General features: G+C 42.3%; 1 protein-coding gene across 2 annotated transcripts in view; it reads right to left on the bottom strand.

Moving 5' to 3' along the window:
- The window catches only part of LAD1 (ladinin 1), a 1049893-nt gene that overhangs the window by 339569 nt on the left and 688463 nt on the right, over nt 1–21861 (bottom strand). Inside the window, exon 6 of one of the 2 annotated variants that reach the window (XM_044076519.1) lies at nt 341–496. The exons of the other annotated variant lie outside the window; for it this stretch is intronic. Within the exon in view, the coding sequence (XP_043932454.1) occupies nt 341–496 (156 nt within the window). The remainder of the gene's footprint in view (nt 1–340; nt 497–21861) is intronic. 2 annotated transcript variants of the gene reach the window in all.

The raw sequence follows: 21861 nt of genomic DNA, 5'->3' as shown, positions 1-21861 counted from the left end.
TCACAATGCTGGGGGGGGGGGGGCTGTAGAAATCAGACATAGACTGTGGCTGTATCAGGCTTATTCATGGATTATTACTGCAGACCCTAGATTAATTTTCTTTGGATTTTTTTAAAGAAGGGCCCCCAGCCCTTATTGTTTTACTGTAGATTTACATGGACATTCTTATGGAAAGCCAGACTTAAAAGACAAAACAACTGAGGGCAGTAACCTGCAACCTTTTTCATTACATTCATTCTTGGTGAGTGAGGCTTCTAGATGTTTTCCACATTAAATTGCTATCTTACTGGGTGCTTTAGTTTCATATGTGTTACCAGATTTTTTACCAGCATTTACTTACCCTGAATGATGTACCACGGGGAGTGGACCGCATGAAGGGAGTCTTGCTTGACTCAGATGAATCTGTCTCTGTATTTGTCTGTTTCTCCTCTGGGATTAATGGACTTGGCTCTGACTCCTTTATTTGGGATATTCCTGAAAATGTTATCACGTGTGGCTAAAAAAAAAAAATAGAAAGAAAAGTGCCACAAGTTGATCTGTTGCCCTGCAGTTAGTAAGTGACTAAAGTACTGTTATCACATGTATTTAGTACACTGTGTAGGTATTCTTTTATTTTTTATCTACACTCTCATGACATTATCAGAGATTTATCTACATCCTTGGTGAATAATCAAAGCTACTAAAATTCCCCTAAATGTACTATATTTATGCTAGTTGCAAAAGTAAAAGTTTTCAGACTGTACACAGAAAACACAAACATATACACAAAACAATTCCTAAATATACACTTATGTTAAATGAAAAATTAAAATTAAATAAAAAGGAAAAGTGCAGACTTTGTTTCATATTTACTGCAATTTAATAAAAGTAATGTTACACAATGCTTACATAAAATATACATACACAACTCTCCAAAAACACAGACTGTCTGCGTAAATCAGTCTTCTGTAAATGAAATTTGTTAATATTTCAGCAGATATTTTTAATAATAAAACACTAGCCTAAGCTGTCCAATTTCAAATTGGCATTACTGGATTTATGAACCTAATTCTTGTTATCTAAACTAATGAAAAATTTACTAGCTAAGCTAACAAGTCTTAACATAACTCTCACTAGACTCCTAAATAGAAAAAAAAAAAAAAAAGATTGGTTGAAATTACACTAGAACCAGACCACAAAGCCATTCACAAGACTGACATCCCATTCATAAAAACCTACAAAAACTACCTAAAATCTTATTTAGTAAAAGTTTATGCAGATAATGCAGACATTGAATTTAATATTAGGCACTAATTTAACAATAAAGCATGTACACAAAAAGTAGATTGTGTGGTACATGAAATACCTTGTACTACAGATTTAGTGAATTTTGTTAAAAATTACCAGCGTTCTACTCATTACAAACTGTATTCCCAAAACCCACAGCACATATTATTTCATGTATCATACACCAGATGCCCATGTATTTTACACTGGAAAAAAAAGTTATGCACTCACCATAATGTTACATCTGTGTTGTCCATTTTCATTCTTCCTCAACTGATGGGTCTGGGATCTGATTTGGCTGCATCTTCCAGATCCTTGGATCCAACTCTCGAGCTCCTCCCTTTACCCATAATGCCCTGCCAGCCTAACATACCTCAGATCGAATTTGCTGCCCTTAGTAGACAATTAATAATACCTTAAGAGAACTTAAAAATGTATATGTTAAGGGAATATAACTGGAGATCAAACAAGGAATCATAGTTTCCAAAATTATATCCCTTAGTTCTCTCCAGGAGCAAAGGGAAGAGGGGGTAGGAGAGAGGAAAATTGAGGAAGAATGAAATGGACAACAGAACATTATAGTGAGTATATAACTTATTTATCTGATGTTGTCATTTTCAATCATTCATCAACTGATAGGACAGAGTCCCCAGCTAGATGAACCTTAGGTGGTCCTTATGAAGAAAAAAGCAGCTGTTTTACTAGAAACCAAATTCTGTTTGTAACGAGCAGTAAAGGTATGAGCACTGGACCAAGTGGCAGCCACATAGATGTCATCTATGGAAGTTCTTGACCAAGAGGCTAAGGAAACAGCCATAGACCTTGCAGAATGAACTCTAGGTGGCTTAGGCAAGGCCACTCTCCTTTTACTATAGTCGAATGGCAATCAGTTAACAATTTGGCCATAGTAACTTTATAAACTGGCATGCCCAATCTTTTAATTGAGAAAAATGCAAACAACTTGTCAGTCTTACGGAACTCTTTGGTCCGATGGAGATAAAGTTAAAAGTTATGTATTTCCATAACTAGGTATCTGTATGTGCATTTTCATTCTTCATCAATGTATGGGTTTGAATCTGATCCTTGGATCTGACTCTGTCATTTATTTCAGACTTAGGATCCAGCTCTCAGTCTCCTCTGTGTACCCATAATTTTCTGCTGTATCACCTCACTAAAGCCCCATGAACAGAGGCAGGGGATGAAGAAAGAAAGACAGGGCTCAAACCTGGAAATGTAAGTTCCAGTACAGTCCAAAAGGACAATTCAGAAGCTTTGGATGGGGAATGGATGAGAAGGAAGTTGAGGAAGAATAAAAATAGACAACACAGATACCTAGTTAAGGTAAGAACATAACTTTTAAATCTGATGTTGTCTTTTTCATTCATCCTCAACAAATGAGTCCCCAGCTAGGTGAACCTTGGGTGGTCCTCATGGAAGGATATTCCGGAGTACTGTGGAGCCAAAATCAGCTCTATTGCTAGAAACCAAATCCAATTTGTAATGAGCAGTAAAAAAATGAGCACTAGACCAAGTGGTAGCTGCACAAATGTTGTCTGTGGTAGTTCTTGACCAAGAGGCTGAGGATACAGCCACAGACCTTGTAAAATGAGCTCTAGGGGGCTTAAGCAAGGCCAGTCATCTTTTAACTATAGTTAGAAGATGTGCAATCAATTATCCATTTGGCCATAGTGATTTTAGAAACAGGCATGCCCAATCTTTTAGGTAAGAAGAATACAAACAACTGCTCAATCTTACGGAGCTCACGCTTTGGTCCAATGGAGATAAAATTAAAAGTTATGTTTTACCAAAACTAGTTATCTGTGTTGTGAATTGTCATTCTTCCTCAATATATGGGTTTGGCTCCAATCCTCAGATCTGACCCTTCATTTATTTCAGACTTAGGATCCAGCTCTTGAGCTCATCCTTGTACTCATAATTCTCTGCTGTATCAACACAGCCCCAGATCGAGTTTGCTGCCCAATCCCCATGGTATGAACAGAGGCAGGAGATGAAGAAAGAAAGACAGGGCTCACACCTGGAACTGTAGGTTCTAATATAGTCTGAGAGGTCAATCCAGAAGCTTTGGATGGGGTATGGATGGGAGGGAAATTAAGGAAGAATAAAATGGACAACACAGATACCTAGTTATGGTAAGCACACAACTTTTAAATCTGAAGTTGTCCTTTTCATCCCTCCTCAATTTATGGGACAGAGTCCCCAGCTATGTTCTTCTTGGATGGCCCTCATAGAAGGATATTCCAGAGCACCACTGAACCAAAGGATGCTCTATTTTCTAGAAATAATATCCAATTTGTTATGAAAAATAAAAGTATGAGCAGTGGACAATGTAGTTCCAGCACAGATGTCATCAGTAGATGTTCTGGACCACAAAAGCAGATGAAGTAGCCATGGATCTGGTTGAGTGATCCTTGGGAGGCTTAGGTAATTTTATGCCTTTTTGTGAATAAATAAAAGAGATATAATCTGTTATCCATTTGGCTAGAGTGACTTTAGGAACTGGTTAACCCAATTTTTTTGAAGAAAAGGAAACAAAGAGTAGATCTGATTTTCAGAATTGTTTTGTTCTATCAGTATAAAAACATAATTGTCTGTACACATCCAGAAGGTGTAGCATGTATTCTCTGTTACTGATAACGTTTGGAAAGAAAACTGGTAAATGAATGGATTAGTTAATGTTATTCTCTGAAGCCATTTTAGGTAAAAAAGCAGGCTTAGTCCATAAAGAAACCCTGTCCTTATGAAAACTTATGTATGGAAATTTGGCAGAGGGAGCCGGGAGTTCAGATATTCTTTTTGCAGAAGTGATAGCCACCAATAAAACTGTTTTCCATGGTAGAAACATCTGATCGGTTTTAGCTGAAGGCTGATAGGGCTTTTGAGTTAGTCCTTGAGCACCACTGTAAGGTCTCAAGGTGGACAGGAATATTTAATTGGAGGTATTAAAAGAAAAATTCCTTTCATGAAAGCGTTACATAATTTAGAAGAAGTCAGAGAAACATGCCTGTTTCCAGTATGAAAATTGGAGATAGTTGCTAGTTGAAGTTTAATAGTGGAAAAACTGTCTCCTTCCTCAAACAGCATTGTCAAGAATTATAGAATCACAGCAACTAGGGCAGAAAAAGGGTCAATGTCTTTATTCAAAGCCCATAGAGAATCTTTTCCATTTACTTCTGTAAACATTTTTGGTCGATTCTTTTTGAGAAGCAAAATGATATTGCGCACCGGAGAAGAAAGACTGGGCTACCTATTACTGGAAGTGGAGAAATGATGCAGTTATAGGTTCATAGGTATTTACTAGGCTAATGACTGCAAGGGCCTTTTTAAGCTGAGCCATGCATCCAAACTCTCTGACAAGTTCTGATACTCTTGATAAATGTAAGCATGGGCCTGGGAGATGAACCATTTACAGGTTACCTGTGTCCATTAGATACATAGAGGCCAAACCTGGGATGCATTTCTGGTTTCCCATCCATTAGTCCAAGTTGCAATTGAATTGGGTTAGGGAGGAACGATGCTTCACATGAATGGGGAGCCTGTTCCATTTACGAGGTAGTCTCTGGGATACATACCTATCTCTCCAGCAGGTTCTACTTATATCACAGCAGGGTTTAACTCTTTAGAATGAGTAATTCTGGTGCTGCTTGTTTTATGGATATGCAGGAGGTCTATCAGAGTGGGGTCTGACAATGCCCTGTATGCCAGGCATACATTTCCCCTCAAAAGCCTGTAGGAGACAGAATACAGGGATAGGGCCTTGAGGTGGTCTGCACAGGACATTTTACTTGCACCTTGTATTCTTTACATGAGGAATCTCTGTGAGCATTCCAATTGTTGGATATGCCTGGTTGGTACATACCAAAGGGGGCATTGTACTCAATGATAGGTCTGATGAATGCTGAATACAGTGGACCAATGACTTCCTTGGACTTAGATGCCATACCTTTGTTTATAACTTGCGCAACATAGAATTATTTGCTTACCACTGTAGACACATGATGGTCAAAGGCTAGATTACTATCTATGATGTCCCTAAGTCCCTGACTACTGGGTCAACTCTAAGGGGTGTGTTGCCAATATGATAGTTACCAGGGATGGATGACTTCCCAATGGATACTATTATGCATTTCTTGGAATTCAGTTTTAGTCCATGGATCTAACACCAGTTGTTTGTCTATGTCATCCCCTTCTGGAGAACATTTGTGTCAGTGTGACACAGTATAACAATGGCAGCTCCTAATTTGCAATCATTTGCAAATTTTGTCAGCCAGAGACCACTGATATTGGCCTTGAATTTTGAGAAGTAAATGCCAAAAATGAGCGGTCCAAGGACTGATCCCTGAGGGACTCCACTTGTGACTGGTCTCTTTGTAGAGATGGACCTCCCAATTCTAATTTCCTGGGTCCTGTCTGTAAGACAGTTGGCTATCCATCGCATGACATACATGTTTATACCTAATCTCTTGAGTTTGTCAACAATGCCCAAGTGGGTTATTGTGTCAAATGCCTTGGCCAGGTCAAGGTAGGCAGTGTGAACGATTTTGCCCTCATCCTTTGCTTTGGTGACCTTCTCAAAGAAGTCCACCAGGTTGAGTGCAGGCAACCAAACTGGGTTGGGTCAAGTGTCTGGAGGTTTGCTATATCTCTCTGTTGATCATCTCCATGATAATTCTTTCCATGGCTTTACATATAAGACTAGTGAGGCTTATGGGTCTGTAGATGGCCCACCTTTGTGGAGAGGTTGATTTTCTCCATTCATGACACATGAAGCCTGTTTAGAGGCTATCGTTAAATAGTAATTCCAGAGGCCCTGATAGGTCATGTTTCATGCTATTTAGAAGGCATCCTGGGATATTGTCTGGGCCCATTGATGCAGTGTTCTTGATCTTAGAGATAGCATTAAGGACCTGTTCCCTGGTGATAGTAGGGGGAGTTATATTTGATGGTATTTCCTGGGGGAAGGCTGAGGGTGAGAGAGGGATAAAACTGGAGCTGAATTTATCAGCAAGAGGCTTGCTATAACTTCTGGCTCAGTATAAGTGGCTCCACTTACAATGAACTCTGCACACAATTGTGTATTGCCTTTGAGGTTGCAGACATAGCTAAAGAATGCTTTGTAGTTGTCCTTGGCCTGGGAGGACAAACTTACCACTAATTTGCCTTTGGTAGACTAAATTTGTCCTCTGATTGTCCTCTGAGTTCCTTGTTTAGTATGATGAGAGTGCTTTTATCCTGATGGGTGCCGCACCTCCTAATTTTTGCCATGATTTTTTTTCTCTTGTTATACAGCCTATTGATTTTGTGATTCCACCGGAATGGCTTGTTTTTTGAGTTAGTTCTGTACTTCTTCCTGGTAGGTACAGCTGCCTTTATGCAGCTATTAACATGCTTGTACAGGGTTTCTGTGAACAGTTCTGCAGAGGCAGCAGTGTTCTCAGTGTTTATGGGGATTTGAAAATTTCCAGGTTCTAACTTAAATGCAGGAGGTTAGTTTTATAATAGTTCCTGAATATTCCAGGTTTAGCTAGGGATCCAGGTATTATTTTTCCTTCAAAGGAGACCATTTTGTGGTCCGACCTTACTAGAGAAGGCATTACAGTGGGGGGTGTGCAGCAGTCTTCCATATTAATGAGGACCAGATCCAGTATGGCTGCACCCCTGGTTGGTGTATTGACTATCTCGTCCAGGAAGTTTGTGTTTACAAAATCCAGGAATCTCTGTGCATGTACGTTTGATGTCATATAGGATTCCCAGTTAATAGTGGAATAATAAAATTCACCCATGAATATGGTATTGGGTTGGATTGTTAGTATTTCTAATAAGTTTAAATACATGGTATGGGTTTCCTGAGTCACAGAGGGGGGCATATAGCTTGCAAGGAAGTGGTACTGGATTTTTCCTATGGTGATTTGAACATGGAGCAGCTCAAGTGAATTGTCCTGTTTGTCCAGCCTTGAGGTATATTTATTTTTACTGTAAATAGAGACACCTCCACCTTTAGTCCCTGCCTGTGAAGTAGTTGGCCTAAAGGTGTGGAAGGCATTATAACCTTGCATTGTTGGTGTGCTCCCAGTGGCTTTAAACCATGTCTCAGTGACATGCACAGACTTCAGCATTCTCTTGCGTAAAGAGAGCTTCTAAGGAGTGGAGTTTTTTGTTTAGACTCCTAGCATTGAGCAGTAATACCTTTAGTCTTATGGGTTGAATGTTGGATCCCTGATGGATGTGACAGGAGATCCAGAGTGGACTCCAATATCCATGGAGGATAACAAAGACGAGACCGTAGGAAGGAGAACCATACCTGCTGAGGCCAGAAAGGCCCAAGGAGGATCACTGAGCTCTTCGGCCTGCTTGCTTTCTGTACGTATTTGGGAATTTGATGGAAGAGGAGGGTAAGCATAAAGGAAACTCGTGGGCCAAGTGTGAATCAGAACATCTCTCAGTGACTCTCCTTGAGGGAAGATCAGGGTGATGTACTTGCTGCACTTGTTGTTGACGGGAGTGGCAAATAGGTTGCAGCAAGGTTGGCCCCAATGCCGGAAGATCATCTCTGCCACAGACTGATTGAGAGACCACTTGTGGGGCATTAGAATGGATCTGCTGAGCTTGTACACTATCACGCTGGTTTTCCCCAGAATGTGTGTGGCAACTAGAAAATGGTCTGAAGAGATCACCCATCCCCATATGCTCATGGCCTCTTTGCAAAGGGAGTAAGATTGGGTTCCTCCTTGTTTGTTGATGTACCAGACCATAGAGATGTTGTCGGCCTGAATTGCACTCATTCCTAAGGGAAGAGCATCTTGAAAGGCCTGCAGTGCTAATAGGACTGCTCTCATCACCAGGACATTGATATGTAACTTGGTCTCTTGTGGGGACCACATGCCTTGGACCATTCTTCCCATGAACCCCCCCCCTCCATCCCAGTTGAGAAGCGTCTGTGGTCACTGTTGCGATAGGGGATGGAGGGACAAAGGGTCTTCCTAGATGTAGATCTTTGGACTGAATCCAAGTGATGTGTCTTCTGCAAATAGAGGTGAGCCCGACTGGATAGGACAATTATTGGTAGAGAATGGACCATTGCGCAGCTAGCTTCCATTGTAGAACCCACATAAAAAAAAGAGTGCCAAAGGAGGTAAAACAATGGCTGGTGCCATAGAACCTAATGTTTCCAGCACTGATCTCGCTGGAGGATTTGAACAAGAAAGGAGAAAGTGAACTTTCTAATAACTAATAGCATTAACATCACTCTCAGAATTAAAACTAACTACCCCCACTCTATTATGGTTTCAGGACTATCTCTCCCAACACCAACAAGTTGTTCAGTGGTAAAACTCCCTTTCCCCCCTACTTCCTGTAAAACTATGAGTACCCAAGGATCAGTCCTAGGGCCCCGATTTTTCACTACATTTACAAATAATCTTCACAAAGCCACCCCTTTAGCAATCCTGGTTCAATACACTAATGACTCCATCTTAATCTGCTCTGCTTCCACCCTCCAACAACTTCAAATGAAGACCCAAGAAGCCTTTACATACATCGAAACCTGACTGACAAACTCCCAGCTAATACTAAATCCTAAAAAGACCCAACTTATGCACTTTCATCCTTCCAAAGCAGCAGCACCTACTCCCCCATCTCTATTTCTGCATTAGATAATACCCCTATCTCCCCTGTCACACAAACCAAATTACTAGGGTTCATTATTGACAACAGTATGAAATTTGACAAACACATAGCTCATACAATAACCAAAAATCAACAAAAAACTAGGTACTCTTTACAGATGTAAAAGCTTCCTAGCCAGCAACAGTAAAGTTACACTAGCTCGTACCCATCTTCTCTCTACCTTACTGTATGCTTCTCTTGTCCTAATTAATCTAAACAAGGGCAATTTAAACAAGCTATCAGTATGCTACAACAAAACAGCAAAATTCGCCACAAACTCCTCCTACCGCACCGACCCCTGTCAGGCCCTTAAACACTCTTTCCTGGCTTGGCTTGAACTCCCTAACACCTTAGCTCTAAATCAACTTCTTCTAGCTCACCAAATACTGTACCAACCTGACAAAACTCCAGCCTTGCAAGACCTGATCATCCTCTACTCCAGTGACGAGAACTTAGATCCACTAACAAGGCACTAATCGCAATCTCCAAAAGCCATTACAGCTCTGATGACTGCCTGTATTCTAGCAATATTGCCATGACTTGGAACTCCCTACCACTACTTACACGAGTGCATTGATTGTGCTATCCCTAACAAAACCAAGATGGTATCCTCCAAAAAAAGGAAGTCAATCTGGTGGTCCCCTGCCATAAACAAACTCTACAACAGAAGAAAGAAACCATTGCAAAAAAGAGTAAAACCCCATGACTGGAAGAGCTCACTGGTCAGCCTCAGTAAGAAGCTGAGATCCCTCATAAAATTCTCCAAAGCTAGTTATGAAAACAAAATCGCCACTGATTCTAAAGACGGCCCCAAAGCATTCTATAGCTATGTCAAGAATCTCAATGACAACACTCAGATCTGCTCTGAGTTACAGCACAATGGCACTCAATATACAGAACCAACTGATATTGCCAACATCCTGACAGATAGGTTCAGTGCTAACTTTACCCCCCCCAAAGGGCCCATCTCTATAGCGGAAGAATGCAAAGTTCCTGTAATCACAGCTGCACAGGTGAAAACCACACTCTCCAAAGCCATGAACACAGCATCCATGGGACCTGAGAACATCCCAGGCTGTGTTCTACATGAACTACAGAATGAACTGGCTCCCCACCTAAGCACCATGTTCAGTCATAGCCTCACCTCGGGCTTTGTGTCCACTGAATGGTGCACAGCAATGGTTATCCCACTCCACAAAGGGGGAGTCACCACGGACCACGGGAACTACTGCCCCATTAGCCTAACAAGCCTGGTCTGCAAGGCCATGGAACGTATCATTATGGAACTTATAAACAAAGACATTGGTAATCTCCAAACTCTGGACCCCACCCAGTTCGGGTTTGTAAAAGGCAGATCATGTCTCCTAAACCTGATTCACTTCTTTGAAGCAGTCACCAAAGCCGTAGACGAGGGTAAGGTGGTTCACACAGCCTATCTAGATCTTGCCAATGATTTTGACACCATTCCCCACTCTGGAATTATAGATAAACTCTCTAAACTAGGTATAAATCCCTATGTCACAAGATGGGTTGCCAACTGGCTCACTGACAGAACCCACACTGCGAAAGTAGCAGACTCCAAATCCGACTTCAGACCAGTGACAACTGGAGTACCATAGGGTTCAGTTCTGGGTCCTCTCCTGTTTGGTATCTACTTTTCTGATGTACAGGCTAACACAGAACTTCTTTGGCTAACGAAGTTTGCAGATGACTGCAAACTAGGAGCCATAATTGAAACTCCTAACGATGTGGACGTCCTACAAAAGGGCCTCACTGAGACAGATGCCTGGTGTCAAAGCCATGGCCTCAAGCTCAATGCCAAAAAGTGCATTGTCATCCCCTTTGGTAAAAACACTGTACCCATAAGCTACCACATAGGTGGTAGTTTACTTAACACCGAAAGTGTGATAAGAGACCTTGGGACACAGGTGGGCAGTAGTCTCTCCTTTGATAATCACATTGTCACAGTAGTCAGGAAATCCTTCTACGTGGCACACCTCATCACAAAAGGGTTCTCATCCAGGAAAAAAGAGGTCATTGTTCCCCTCTATTCGTCACTCATTAGACCCATTATAGAGTGCAATGCCCTTTTTGGTATGTACCTCACAAGACATCTACAATAACTGGAAATGCTGCAGAAATACCTCACAAACAGGATTACCGGCCTCAAACAGATGCCCTACGCAGACTGTCTCAAAAAACTCCAGCTTTCCTCCGTTGCATATCGCCTACTCAGAGGCGGTCTCTGCCTAACATACAAAGCTATGTCAAACCCAGAGATGTTGGACATGCTCCACTTAAACAAATCCCAATCCCTCCAAGCTACATGCTCTAGGGACCGAAACCTTGTCACCACAATAAACAGAACATGCTGGAGGGATAGATTCCTGTCTCAGAGACTTCCCATACTCTGGAACAAGCTACCTATCTATATCAAACAAAGCTCCTCATTAGCAGTCTTCAAGAAAAATCTTGATGACTGGATATGAAATAGGAAATTCACTCCGGGGATCTCCTCTGTGGTTCTGCTCGACAGGGGCACAGGAAAATATTTTTTTTAGGTGGCGAAAGCCAGGGAACCTTTTTGGCTAGGCTTGTATAGGCCCTAGGGCCGATAGCCTAGTACCTACCTATGAACCTATGAACTACAAATCAGGGTGCAACCTAATAAAACCATCTTCAAAAAACAGCTTATTTCCCACAAAAACTACTCCTGGACATGCAACTGCCTAGCACCTGGCTGACATATTCTAACTCCTTTCCCCTACCCACTATCCAACCTCCTCTTTAAAACTCCCACAGATGCACTATATATTATCACACGTTACTTGTAACTGCCTACCACCTGGCTGACATATTATAACTCTTTTCTCCTACCCACTATCCAGCCTCCTCTTTAAAACTCTCACAGATGCACTACATATTATCACATGTTACTTACCAACTCACTGCCGCCTACTCCCCACTGCCACATCTATACCCACTAACTCTCCCCTAGACTAAGTTGAAAAGCTTTCCTTTAAAATGTTAATCCACCTCATATGAACTTGTCTATATTATCCTCCTTTTTTAGTTTTTCCTTTCTTGTCTTATCTTCAGTACATTTTCAAGATTATCTCTACTAAACATACTGTATGAACAATCAAATGTTACTACCTGCTATACTTTTAATTGTATGTCTAAACCACTATGTTTATGTAAATATCTTATGCAATCATATGTTATTGTGTGCTATATTTTTATAACTGTATGTGTAAATATCTTATGTATAGTATGTTCGCAATTGTTCTGGAGCTTTTCTACCTGGGCCACTGCTGAAAATGGACAGCTCTGTCCAGTCGGACCTTCCTGGTAAACAAATGTAAAATAAATAAAAATAAACTTGAGTCCTTACCATTAGAGATGTGAAGCTGAGGTAAGGATATTATTTGTTTCATCTTGTCTAGATGAGCACCGATAAACTCCAGACTCTATACTGGGTTTAAATTTGACTTGGTATGATTGAGTTATGTCTAAGGAGTTGCAAGTCTGGAGCAAATAAGCCCTGGCATGTAGAAGTAGATAGTTGGAGGGGGAAAGGTAAGGAGCCAGTCGTCTAGATATGGAAATACCTGGAATCCTTTGAGTGTCAAGTGAGCTGCTACCACTGCCATACATTTGGTAAACACCATGGGAGCTGTGGTGAGTCCAAAGGACAGGGCTTTAAATTGGTAGTGACTGGCCCCAGCCAAAAGTGAAAATGTCTTCTGCATCACCTGTCTTTTTCGATGTGATAGTACACATTCTGAAGATCTATAGAACATATCCAATCATCCTAGCAAAGAAAGGGTAGAATGGACTGGATTGTGACCATTCATAACTTTTCTTTCATTACAAACTGATTTAAATTTCTTAGATCCAAGAAAGATCTCAGATCCCCTGTTTTCTTTGGCACTAAAAAGAAATGTGAATAAGTTGCACATCCTGTCTGGTCTGGAGGGACCTTTTGGATGACTCTTTTGTCTAGCAGCTTTAAAATCTCTTGTGCTGCTACCTTCCTCTGACTGGGTGGAATGTTGAGAATTTTTTTTCCTTGTGGTAGAGTAAAAATGGAATATAATAACTTCTAGATGTTATGCTTAGCACCCAAGAATCTAGTGTTCTATTTGCCCAAGCATCTGGGTGCAAGGGCAATCAACCCACCTCTGACTGCCTCCACAGTTGGACAGTCAGAAGTGCTGGAAAGGCTTGTCAGGGAAGGAATCCCCAAAGCCCTGATTTTTCAGACCTCCTCTGCCTCTAGGGCGATGTCTGCCATTGAAATTTCCCTCTCTGCCTGTGGAGGAATTGTCACTGCATGGATCTTGGAAAGAACCCTGTGATTTGCGGAACCACATCTCCTTACCACCTCTTTGATTCCTAGAAAAGGTTAGTTGAGGTGAAGAAAACTTTATTCCTACAGCAGGCGGAGTATTTCCATCTTTCTCACTGTGGTTCAGTGTCTCTTTAACTGATGGCCCAAACACAGAAGTCCCATCAAAAGGGCATTAATAAAGGACATCTTAAAAGATTCTATGAAGTCACAAAGCTGCATCAAGGCATGTCTCCTTAAGGGAATGCTGGAACCATCTGCTCATGAGGTGCCTTTAGCTGTGTGACAGATCAACCTCATTGAAGCATTGGATATGGGCAAAAGCATGGTTAGCTGAGAGGTTGTTCTTTTGAAGTCCTCAGCAGACATGAATTCTGAGAGAGTATTTGAAAGCTCCTTGGTCAAATCTCTCTGAAGCTGAGTGAAATGTGCCAGATAATGTAGTCACCTCAGGGCAAAGGTTGCTGAGGCAAAAACTTGCTTTCCAAACCTGTCCACTGCTCTAGACTCCCTGTTAGGCAGATGGACAGTATAGCTCTGTTCTGCTAGTTCCTTTTTGGTGACTGCTGCCACCACCATGGTATGTACCGGGACCCCTTTGCTCCAGTGTGGCCTGTCAGAGGTAGGTGCCAAAAACTTGTCGGGTCTCTTTGGAATAGATTCAGTGGTGTCCGTCTCCTTCCAAGCCCGATGGGCCACAAAGTCAATAAGTTCATCCGCCTGGGGGGGGGGGCGGGGTAACCCAAGACGTAGATTGGCCAGAACCAAAAGCTTCCAAAAATACAGATTCCTGTGGTGAGGGAGTTTGGGATGGCCAACCACCTTTCTGTTTCAAGTTCTCTAAGATATCTCCAAAGGAAATGTCATCAGGTGGTGACCTGGGGATCCCTCTCCTATATCAAAATCACTATCCTCTAGGAGAGGCTGTAAAGAAGAGTCGATGTATCTCCTTTTACATATTCTGTTCTGATGAACTTCCTCTTTGGGATGCTCAGGTGAAGTGGCGGAAGAGAGGGGAAGCTCCTCCACAGGACCTGGCTGGACACTTACTGATTCTGGCTTACCCTGTGGAATATGTCTGTGCAACTCAGAGCTAGGACCCAATGGAGACAGGGTAGTTTTAGCTGAGCTATGAGAGGGTGGTTCTCTGTGGAGAGAAAATGACCCTTCTGCCACCTCAAAGGCAGACAGACCTGGAGAAACTCCAATTTGTCTCTTCAGAGCTGAAAATCCTGAGGAGGACAGACCTGGAACCATCCCAGATCCGAACCTTATGGGCAGAGTTGGAACTGAAGTGTAGAGGACTGAGGATCTGAGAGGAATGGATGGATATGAGAAAATCAGAGTCAAGCCCATCCCCTCAGATCTAAAGCCAACACTTCAGGTCTGAGAGCCATTCTGCATTGGGGCAGAACTGGTCAAGGAAATAATCGTAGTTGAAGAAGAAACTTTCCTTGGATCCAACACCGGACCCCATGGAGATCTCAGATCTTGGGACTGCAAAACCATGGAATGGATCGGAGAAGGAGAAAATATGGCTGCAGAAGTTGTACGCATACTCACGGATCCTATAGTGGATGGAATTGGGAAGACCCCCATCTGAATCTGTGTTCTGAGAAACTTTCGCATCATCCTGTCCACTTCCACTTCTGAAAAGCTCCTAGATGAACTAAAGGAGGAAGTGGAAGGAGGGTTAATGTGCTTCTTTGATGTTTGAAGCAACCTCGAAGGTGGGGTAGGAGAAATGGTGTTAATGGTATATACTGGTGTAGTGCTCCTATGACTAGTACCATATATTGGATCCGAGGCTCTAGAATCCAAAGGTACCCTGATAGGGCTTATTGAAATGACTGAAGTGGAAGGTCTAGGATATGAAGACTTCAGATAAGATAGTCCGGACTTAGGATCCAGAGGAATAGGATCCGAAGTCTTTCTGGATTTCGCTGGAGGCTTTGAAGAAGACCCAGGAGACTTCATAGGGGAGCACTTCCTATGTTCCAGAGCAGCTAACTTACTGTGTTGGAGGGGATTTGAGCTCCTGAAAAAAAGTCTTCTCGGTATAAGTTTGTTGTGATGATCCGCTAAGGATCTGATTAAAGGTTGCACCTCAAATCTTACAACTAGTGTTCAGATGATCAGCCCCTAAAGAATACATGCCCTCTTTGTGGGATCTGAAATAGGGATTTTATGCTCACAAGAAGTGCACTTTTTAAAGCCTGTGGGTTTCTCTGACATGATGGCAGAGAAAAAGTCACAGGAAGCACAACAGAACAACAACAGCAAGGAAATTTTTTTTTTTTTTTTTATTAACAGCAGGAAGTTGAAAATACCAACAATTGTAAAGGAAAAACATACCCTTATAAGAAGGATAGAAAGACAATAACATCAATGATAGAAAGAGTACTATTTAAAATAGTAGAAAGGAAGGCTAACACCAGCGATAACATGAATAGGGAAAGGGAGGAGATTTAAGTAGAGAAGAGTTCAAAGGAAGTTTTTTCTTTTTTTTTTAAAATAGAATCTTTGCTACTACTGAAAACCCAAATGCTCGAGAGCTAAAAAACCTGCGTCTGTTCGCAAAGGTGGCAAACAAGATCTAGGGCTTTCGTGATACAGCAGAGCATTATAGGTACAAGGAGGAGCTCAGGAGCTTGATCCTAAGTCTGAAATAAACGGCTGAGTTGGATCAGAGGATCAAATCTGAACCCATGCATTGAAGAAGAATGAAAAGGACAGCACCAGAGCCGACATTGTCTATGCACATCTAAAAAATGGAGCATGTACTCTCCCTTATTTAAGAAATTTGGAAAGAAAACTGCCAAATTAATGCCCTGGTTGATATTAGACACAGAATCTACCTTAGGCAAAAAGGATGGCTTGGTCCATAAGGAAACCCTGTCTTTGCGGAAGGGGACTTGGAGAGAGAGCCTGGAGTTCAAATACTCCTCTAGCTGATGTAATAGCAACTAGAAAGATGGCATTCTAAGACAAAAATGTAAGGTCTAACTTGGCTGAAGGTGCAAAGGGGCCTTGGGTCAGACCTTGAAGCAGGATAGCTAAATCCCGCCTAAGCAAAAAAATTCCTTTGAGAAAGGTTTTATATAACGTAGAGGAAGCTAAGGAAAAATAATTTTTAACTAGATGGAAGTTTGAAATGGCAGCCAACTGAACCTTAATACTAGAAGATCTAGCCCCTCTTTAAAAATTGAAGATAAAAACTCAAGTACAGCTGGTATCTCTCTTAAGGACCCAGAAAGCAAAGCTCTTCCATTTTCTTTTGTAAATCTTTCTCATGGAAGCCTTTTGAGAAGATAATGAATATGACAGACTGGGGAGGAAAGTCTGGGCTGTCTAGCTATCAGTAGAACTGGAGAAACCATGTAGTCAGTTTGAGACCTGTTAGATTCAGATCAGTCCATTCCTGTCAGGTGAGACAGGAGGTCTGGATTGGGATCCAGTATCCAGGGTGGATGTAGAAGATTAGGCAAGAGGAAGGTAAATCAAATTTTATGGGGCCAAAAGGGTGCAATGAGGATAACTGTGCTTTTCAACTGGTATACTTTCTGTAGAAATTTAGGAATTAGAGGTAATGGGGGTAAGCATAGAGAAGACCGGAGGACAATCATGTAGAGCATCTCTTGGTGACTCCCCTTTTGGAGGGGTCAGGGTGAATAGCCTGCTGCACTTATTGTTGAGGGGAGAAATGAAAAGGTCACAGCATGGCTAGCCCCATCAAAGGAAAATTGTCTCCACAATTTTGGCATTGAGAGATCACTCGTGAGGCATCATAATGGACCTGCTGAGTTTATCTGAAATCACATTGGCTTTCCCGGGTATGTGCAATGCTATGAGGAAAGCAGCTGGAAGAGATCGCCCATTGTCACACTCTCATTGCTTCTCGGCATAGTGAGTAAGATCTGGTTCCTCCCTGTTTGTTGATGTGCCAGACTACAGACATACTGTCTGTCTGAATAGCAATCGTCCTGGTGGAGAGAGTGTCTTGAAAGATTTGCAACACTGGGAGGGCTGCTTTCATTTCCAGGACATTGATATGCATCTTGACCTCTTCTGGGGACCATGTATCTTGGGCTGCCCTTCCCAAATAGTGCACCCCCCACCCCCAGCTGGGAGGCATCTGTGGTTACTGTGGCAGTGGGCAGGGGAAGAACAAAAGGACAGCCTTGAGAAAGTTTGACCAAGTGAAGCCTCTAAAGAAGCTATTTTTTGCAAGATTGTGTAATTTTAACTGGGGCAAATAAATGCTGCTGAAAATAGACCACTGTACCACCAGAGTTCACTGCAGAATCCACATGTGAAACCTGGATAAGGAATTAGGGTGATTGCTGCTGCCATAGATCCAAAAGCCTGTAAGATTAGTCATGCTGGGAGAGAAAGATATGAGATCACTTTCTTGACCTGGGATCTGAGTGTCTGAATTAATGTCAGAGGAAGAGAGGCTATCTGAGTGACCATGCCTAGATGAGCACCTATGAACTTCAGACTCTGCTTAGGTGCGAGTTGTGATTTGCTGTAATTGACTGTGAAGCAGGTGAATACATAACTGGAGCAAGTAGTCCCTTGTCTGTAGATGTTGACACCTGGATGGGGCAGTTGGGAACCAGTTGTCTAGGTACAGAGGCACTCTGAATACCAGTAGTCTCGTGTGAGCTGCTACCACTGCCATCCATTTGGTGAGCACCATGGAGACTGTGGTGAGGCTAAAGGGCAGTGCTCTGAAATGATAATGGTGATTGGCTCCCAGCCAGAAATGCAGATATCTTCTTCAGCACCTATTCATTTTGTATGTGATAGTATTCTTCCTGAAGCTGTTTCGAGCACATCAAATCATCCTTTCACAGCAGGGGCATGACCTTCTGGAACCTTGAATATTTTACATATTGGTTTAGTTTGCTGAGATGCAGGATGGGTCTCAAGTCAAGACCCTGTCTTTGGCACTAAGAATAATTTTAACTAAGTTCTGGATCCTATCTGGTCTGGGGAACCTTCTGGATTACTTTTTTTCTGCGGAGCTTTTCTATTTCTAATGCTGTCATCTCCATCTGATTGGGTGGAACATCAGGGATTCTTTTTATTCTTGCAGGGGTAATTTGGAAAAGTGGTATGATATAACCTCTGTATATAATTCTTTGCACCAAAGAATATTTTGTGATGGATGCCCAGAGTTTTTGGTGCAGAGACAAATATCTCCTGACTGTCTCCAGAGGGCAACAGTCATGCAACCTTTCAGGAGTGCTGGAAGGGTGTGTCTGAGAAGGAAACCAGGAAACCCTGGTTCTGCGGGCCACCGGTGCCATAGGGTGGCATCTTCCGTTAGTCCTCCCCCATCTGCCTTTGGCAGAACAAGCTCCTCGTGAGTCTTGGAAAGAATCCTGGGATTTGTAGAACCACATTTAAGTACCTACTTGTTGATTCCTGGAAAAAGGTCTTCGAGGAGTGGAAAAACAGATCCCCATGGCAGACAAGCGCATTCCTTCTTGCTCACTTCTAGAAAGTGTTTCTTTTGCTTTCAGGCCAAATAGGGAAGATACATCAAATGGAGGATTGATGAATGAAGACTTAAAGAGCTCTGCAAATTTGTATAGGTGCATCCAAGCATGCCTCCTAATCACTATGTCTGAAATGGCCACTTGTGTGGCACTCTTTGCAGCGTAGGGTATCAACCTAATGGATACATTAGCTGTAGACTGAAGGGTGGCCAGTTGCAAAGAGACTCTAGTTTGGTGCTCCACAGACATGGACCCAGAAACAAATTTGGAGAGCTCTTTAGTCCAAACTCTTTGCAATCTCATGAAATGTGCCAAATAATTCAACAACCATAGATCCAAGTTCACTGAAGCATAAATGTGCTTATTGTATCAGTCTAAGGCCCTAGATTCCCTGTTAGTGGGATGGACAAAAGAGTTCTACTATGCAAGCTCTTTCTTAATGGCTACTGCCACAACAATGGGATCAACTGGGACCCCTTGCTTCAGTGTGTCCTGCCCTTTGGGGAGGCTAAAAATGTATTTGGATGCATAGGAATGGGCTCCACAGTATCTGGTTCCTTCCTTGCCTGTCGGCAGATGAACCTATAAGTTCATCAGTCGGGGGGAAGGGGCCACTCAAGATGTAGCCAGGTCAGACTGAAGGCCTCCAGGAGCACCAACCCTTCTTGAGATGGTATGTCAGAAAACCAACCACCTTTTTGCTTTAGGAGATCGGGTATGTCTCTAAAGGAAATGTCTTCAGGTAAAGACCTGGAGGACCCCTCCCATTCATTGAAATCAGTCTCTTAAGTGAGAGATTCCTGAGGGTAATTTAAGTGTCTCCTTTTACAAATTCTCTTCTGAGTAATCTCATCAATGGGATAGTCTGGTGAGGTATTGGAAGTGACAGGGGAGTCTCAGTGGATTGATTGAAGACTTGAATGGGCTGGCTGTCCCAGTGGAATAAAAGAATGAGGCTCAGCACAAAGACTTAAAGGTGGTAAAGACATGTGATCTGAAGGGATAGGGATGTCCTTTCTCTAGAGAAAGAGAAGGCCCTCTCCACAGTTTCAAAGACAAGAGTGCCTAGGGGAGACCAAAGCTGGAGGTATCAAAGCCGATACTTCCTGCACCACTGATCCCTGAATCCCTCGAGGCCCACCACCCAAGGATGGAGTTAGACCAGACTTGTCCAGCACCAAAGCTCTGAGGAGCAAGGACAACTCAGACAATTTTGGAGTCGACCTCAGTCCCCCGAATCCACCACTGATGCTTTTCCTTTGATATACTCAGAGCTGGATGGCTCAGGGAAGTGAACAGAGTCAAAGAACAACCTGGCTTTGGATCTGATGAGGATACTCCCATGGATCTTGGATCTGAGGGCTTCAAAACAGCTGGATCAGAGAAGGAGAAACTAAAGGAGGACTTGTTATGGGCAGGCTTGTGGATCTGATGGGAGTTGGAGATAGAATTACCCCTATCAGGATCTGAGCTCTGAAGAATTTCTTCATATCCTATCCACTTCACATTGGACAAGCTCCTGGATGACCTAAATGAGGAACTAGTAGATGGTGGACTGGAGAGTTTATGTGGAGACTGCTGTAAAAATGGAGAAGGGAGTTGAGTAGGTACTGGATCCAGTGAACAATGAGGCAACTGGATCCGAGGAGATTTCATTTTTGTAGAAGTAAGATCCATGGCAGTCAGATCAGATTTCTTTGAAATTTTTGATGGTGGCCCTAAGGACAGAGCTGAAGATGTTGGAGGATCTGCAGAACTCTTCCTGGTATCCTTGTCTTTGGAAGCCGAGTTAGGCTTCCCTTTGTCTGATTTCCTGGAGTAGTTTGACCTTCAGTTGAAAATGAAGATGCAGGAAGAAGGCCCTTCAAAGTTAGCTTGTTCCGTCTGTCAATAAATGTCCTGGCACTGAAGCCATCACAGATGGAACATCCAAAATCTAAATGAGTAGCACCCAAACAATAGACACATTCACTGTGGGCATCCGAACTGGGTATTTGTGCTCACAGGAAATGAATTTTTTTAAAACCTGTTAGCTTATCTGCTGTACTGAAGACCAAGGAGTTCTAGTTCAAAAGGAATATATTTATTTTATTTATGTATTCATTTTTTTTTAACACAAAACTACCAACAGTGGTAGTAAGAAGTACCCTGAAATGGGAAGAAAGGGACAAAGAGAAGAAAAGGGAAAGCTGAAGTGCTAACAATGGTAGAAAAAAATATCGAAGGTTTGGTAGAAGTGAAAGGAAAGACATGATGAGTAGATATAAATGCGAAAACTCTGAACTAAGGGAAGAATGTGAAGAAGAAGGCAAAGGGATAACTTTCTGAAAACTTTTTGTTGAAAAACTCACTGTTTTATATTACATTTCACCCGAAAGCTTGAGACCAAGTGGATCTGCGTCTGTGGCAATATGGCGGGAAATGAGATGTGAGATATGTTAGGCTGACAGGGCATTATGGGTAAAGGGAGGAGCTCGAGAGTTGGATCCAAGGACCTGGAAGAAGCAGATGAGTTGGATCCAAGTCAGATCCGAGAACCATCAATTGAGGAATGAATGAAAGTGACAATATCAAACTAAAAGTTATGTACTTACCATAACAATAGATCTTTGTTGTCTGATTCTGTCCTTCCTCAACAGATAGGTCTCACATCTGATCTCGAATCTGACTTTATACACTTCTAGACTTGTAGATCCCAGCTCAAGCTCCTCCCTTTACCCATAATCCCCTATTGTCCTCAAGATTATCTTGGATTGAGTTTGCCCTCAACCCCATGACACAGTCCTGGTTGAAAATACTGAAGGAAAAAAAACTAAATAATGTAGTCCTAAAGGGGTGTCGGAAATAGAGCACTGTCATGGAGCTGTAAAAGGGCAATAAATGGACAAGGACAGGTTGTATTGTCATACCAGAAGCTCACTGCTAATGATCTACCCTGAAATGGAAGGGGGATGGAAGGAGTGGAGGACAGAAACAGACAGCAAAGATGTATTTTTTTATGGTGCGCATAACTTTAATATCTGATGTCCATTTCATCCACCTCTCAACAGATGG

This window comes from Protopterus annectens, chromosome 7.part0, assembly GCF_019279795.1.
Source record: "Protopterus annectens isolate FY-2018-M chromosome 7.part0, PAN1.0, whole genome shotgun sequence".
NCBI lineage: Eukaryota > Metazoa > Chordata > Ceratodontiformes > Protopteridae > Protopterus > Protopterus annectens.
The sequence above is the reverse complement of the archived record's forward strand: the minus strand, read 5'-3'. Positions and strand labels throughout refer to the sequence as shown.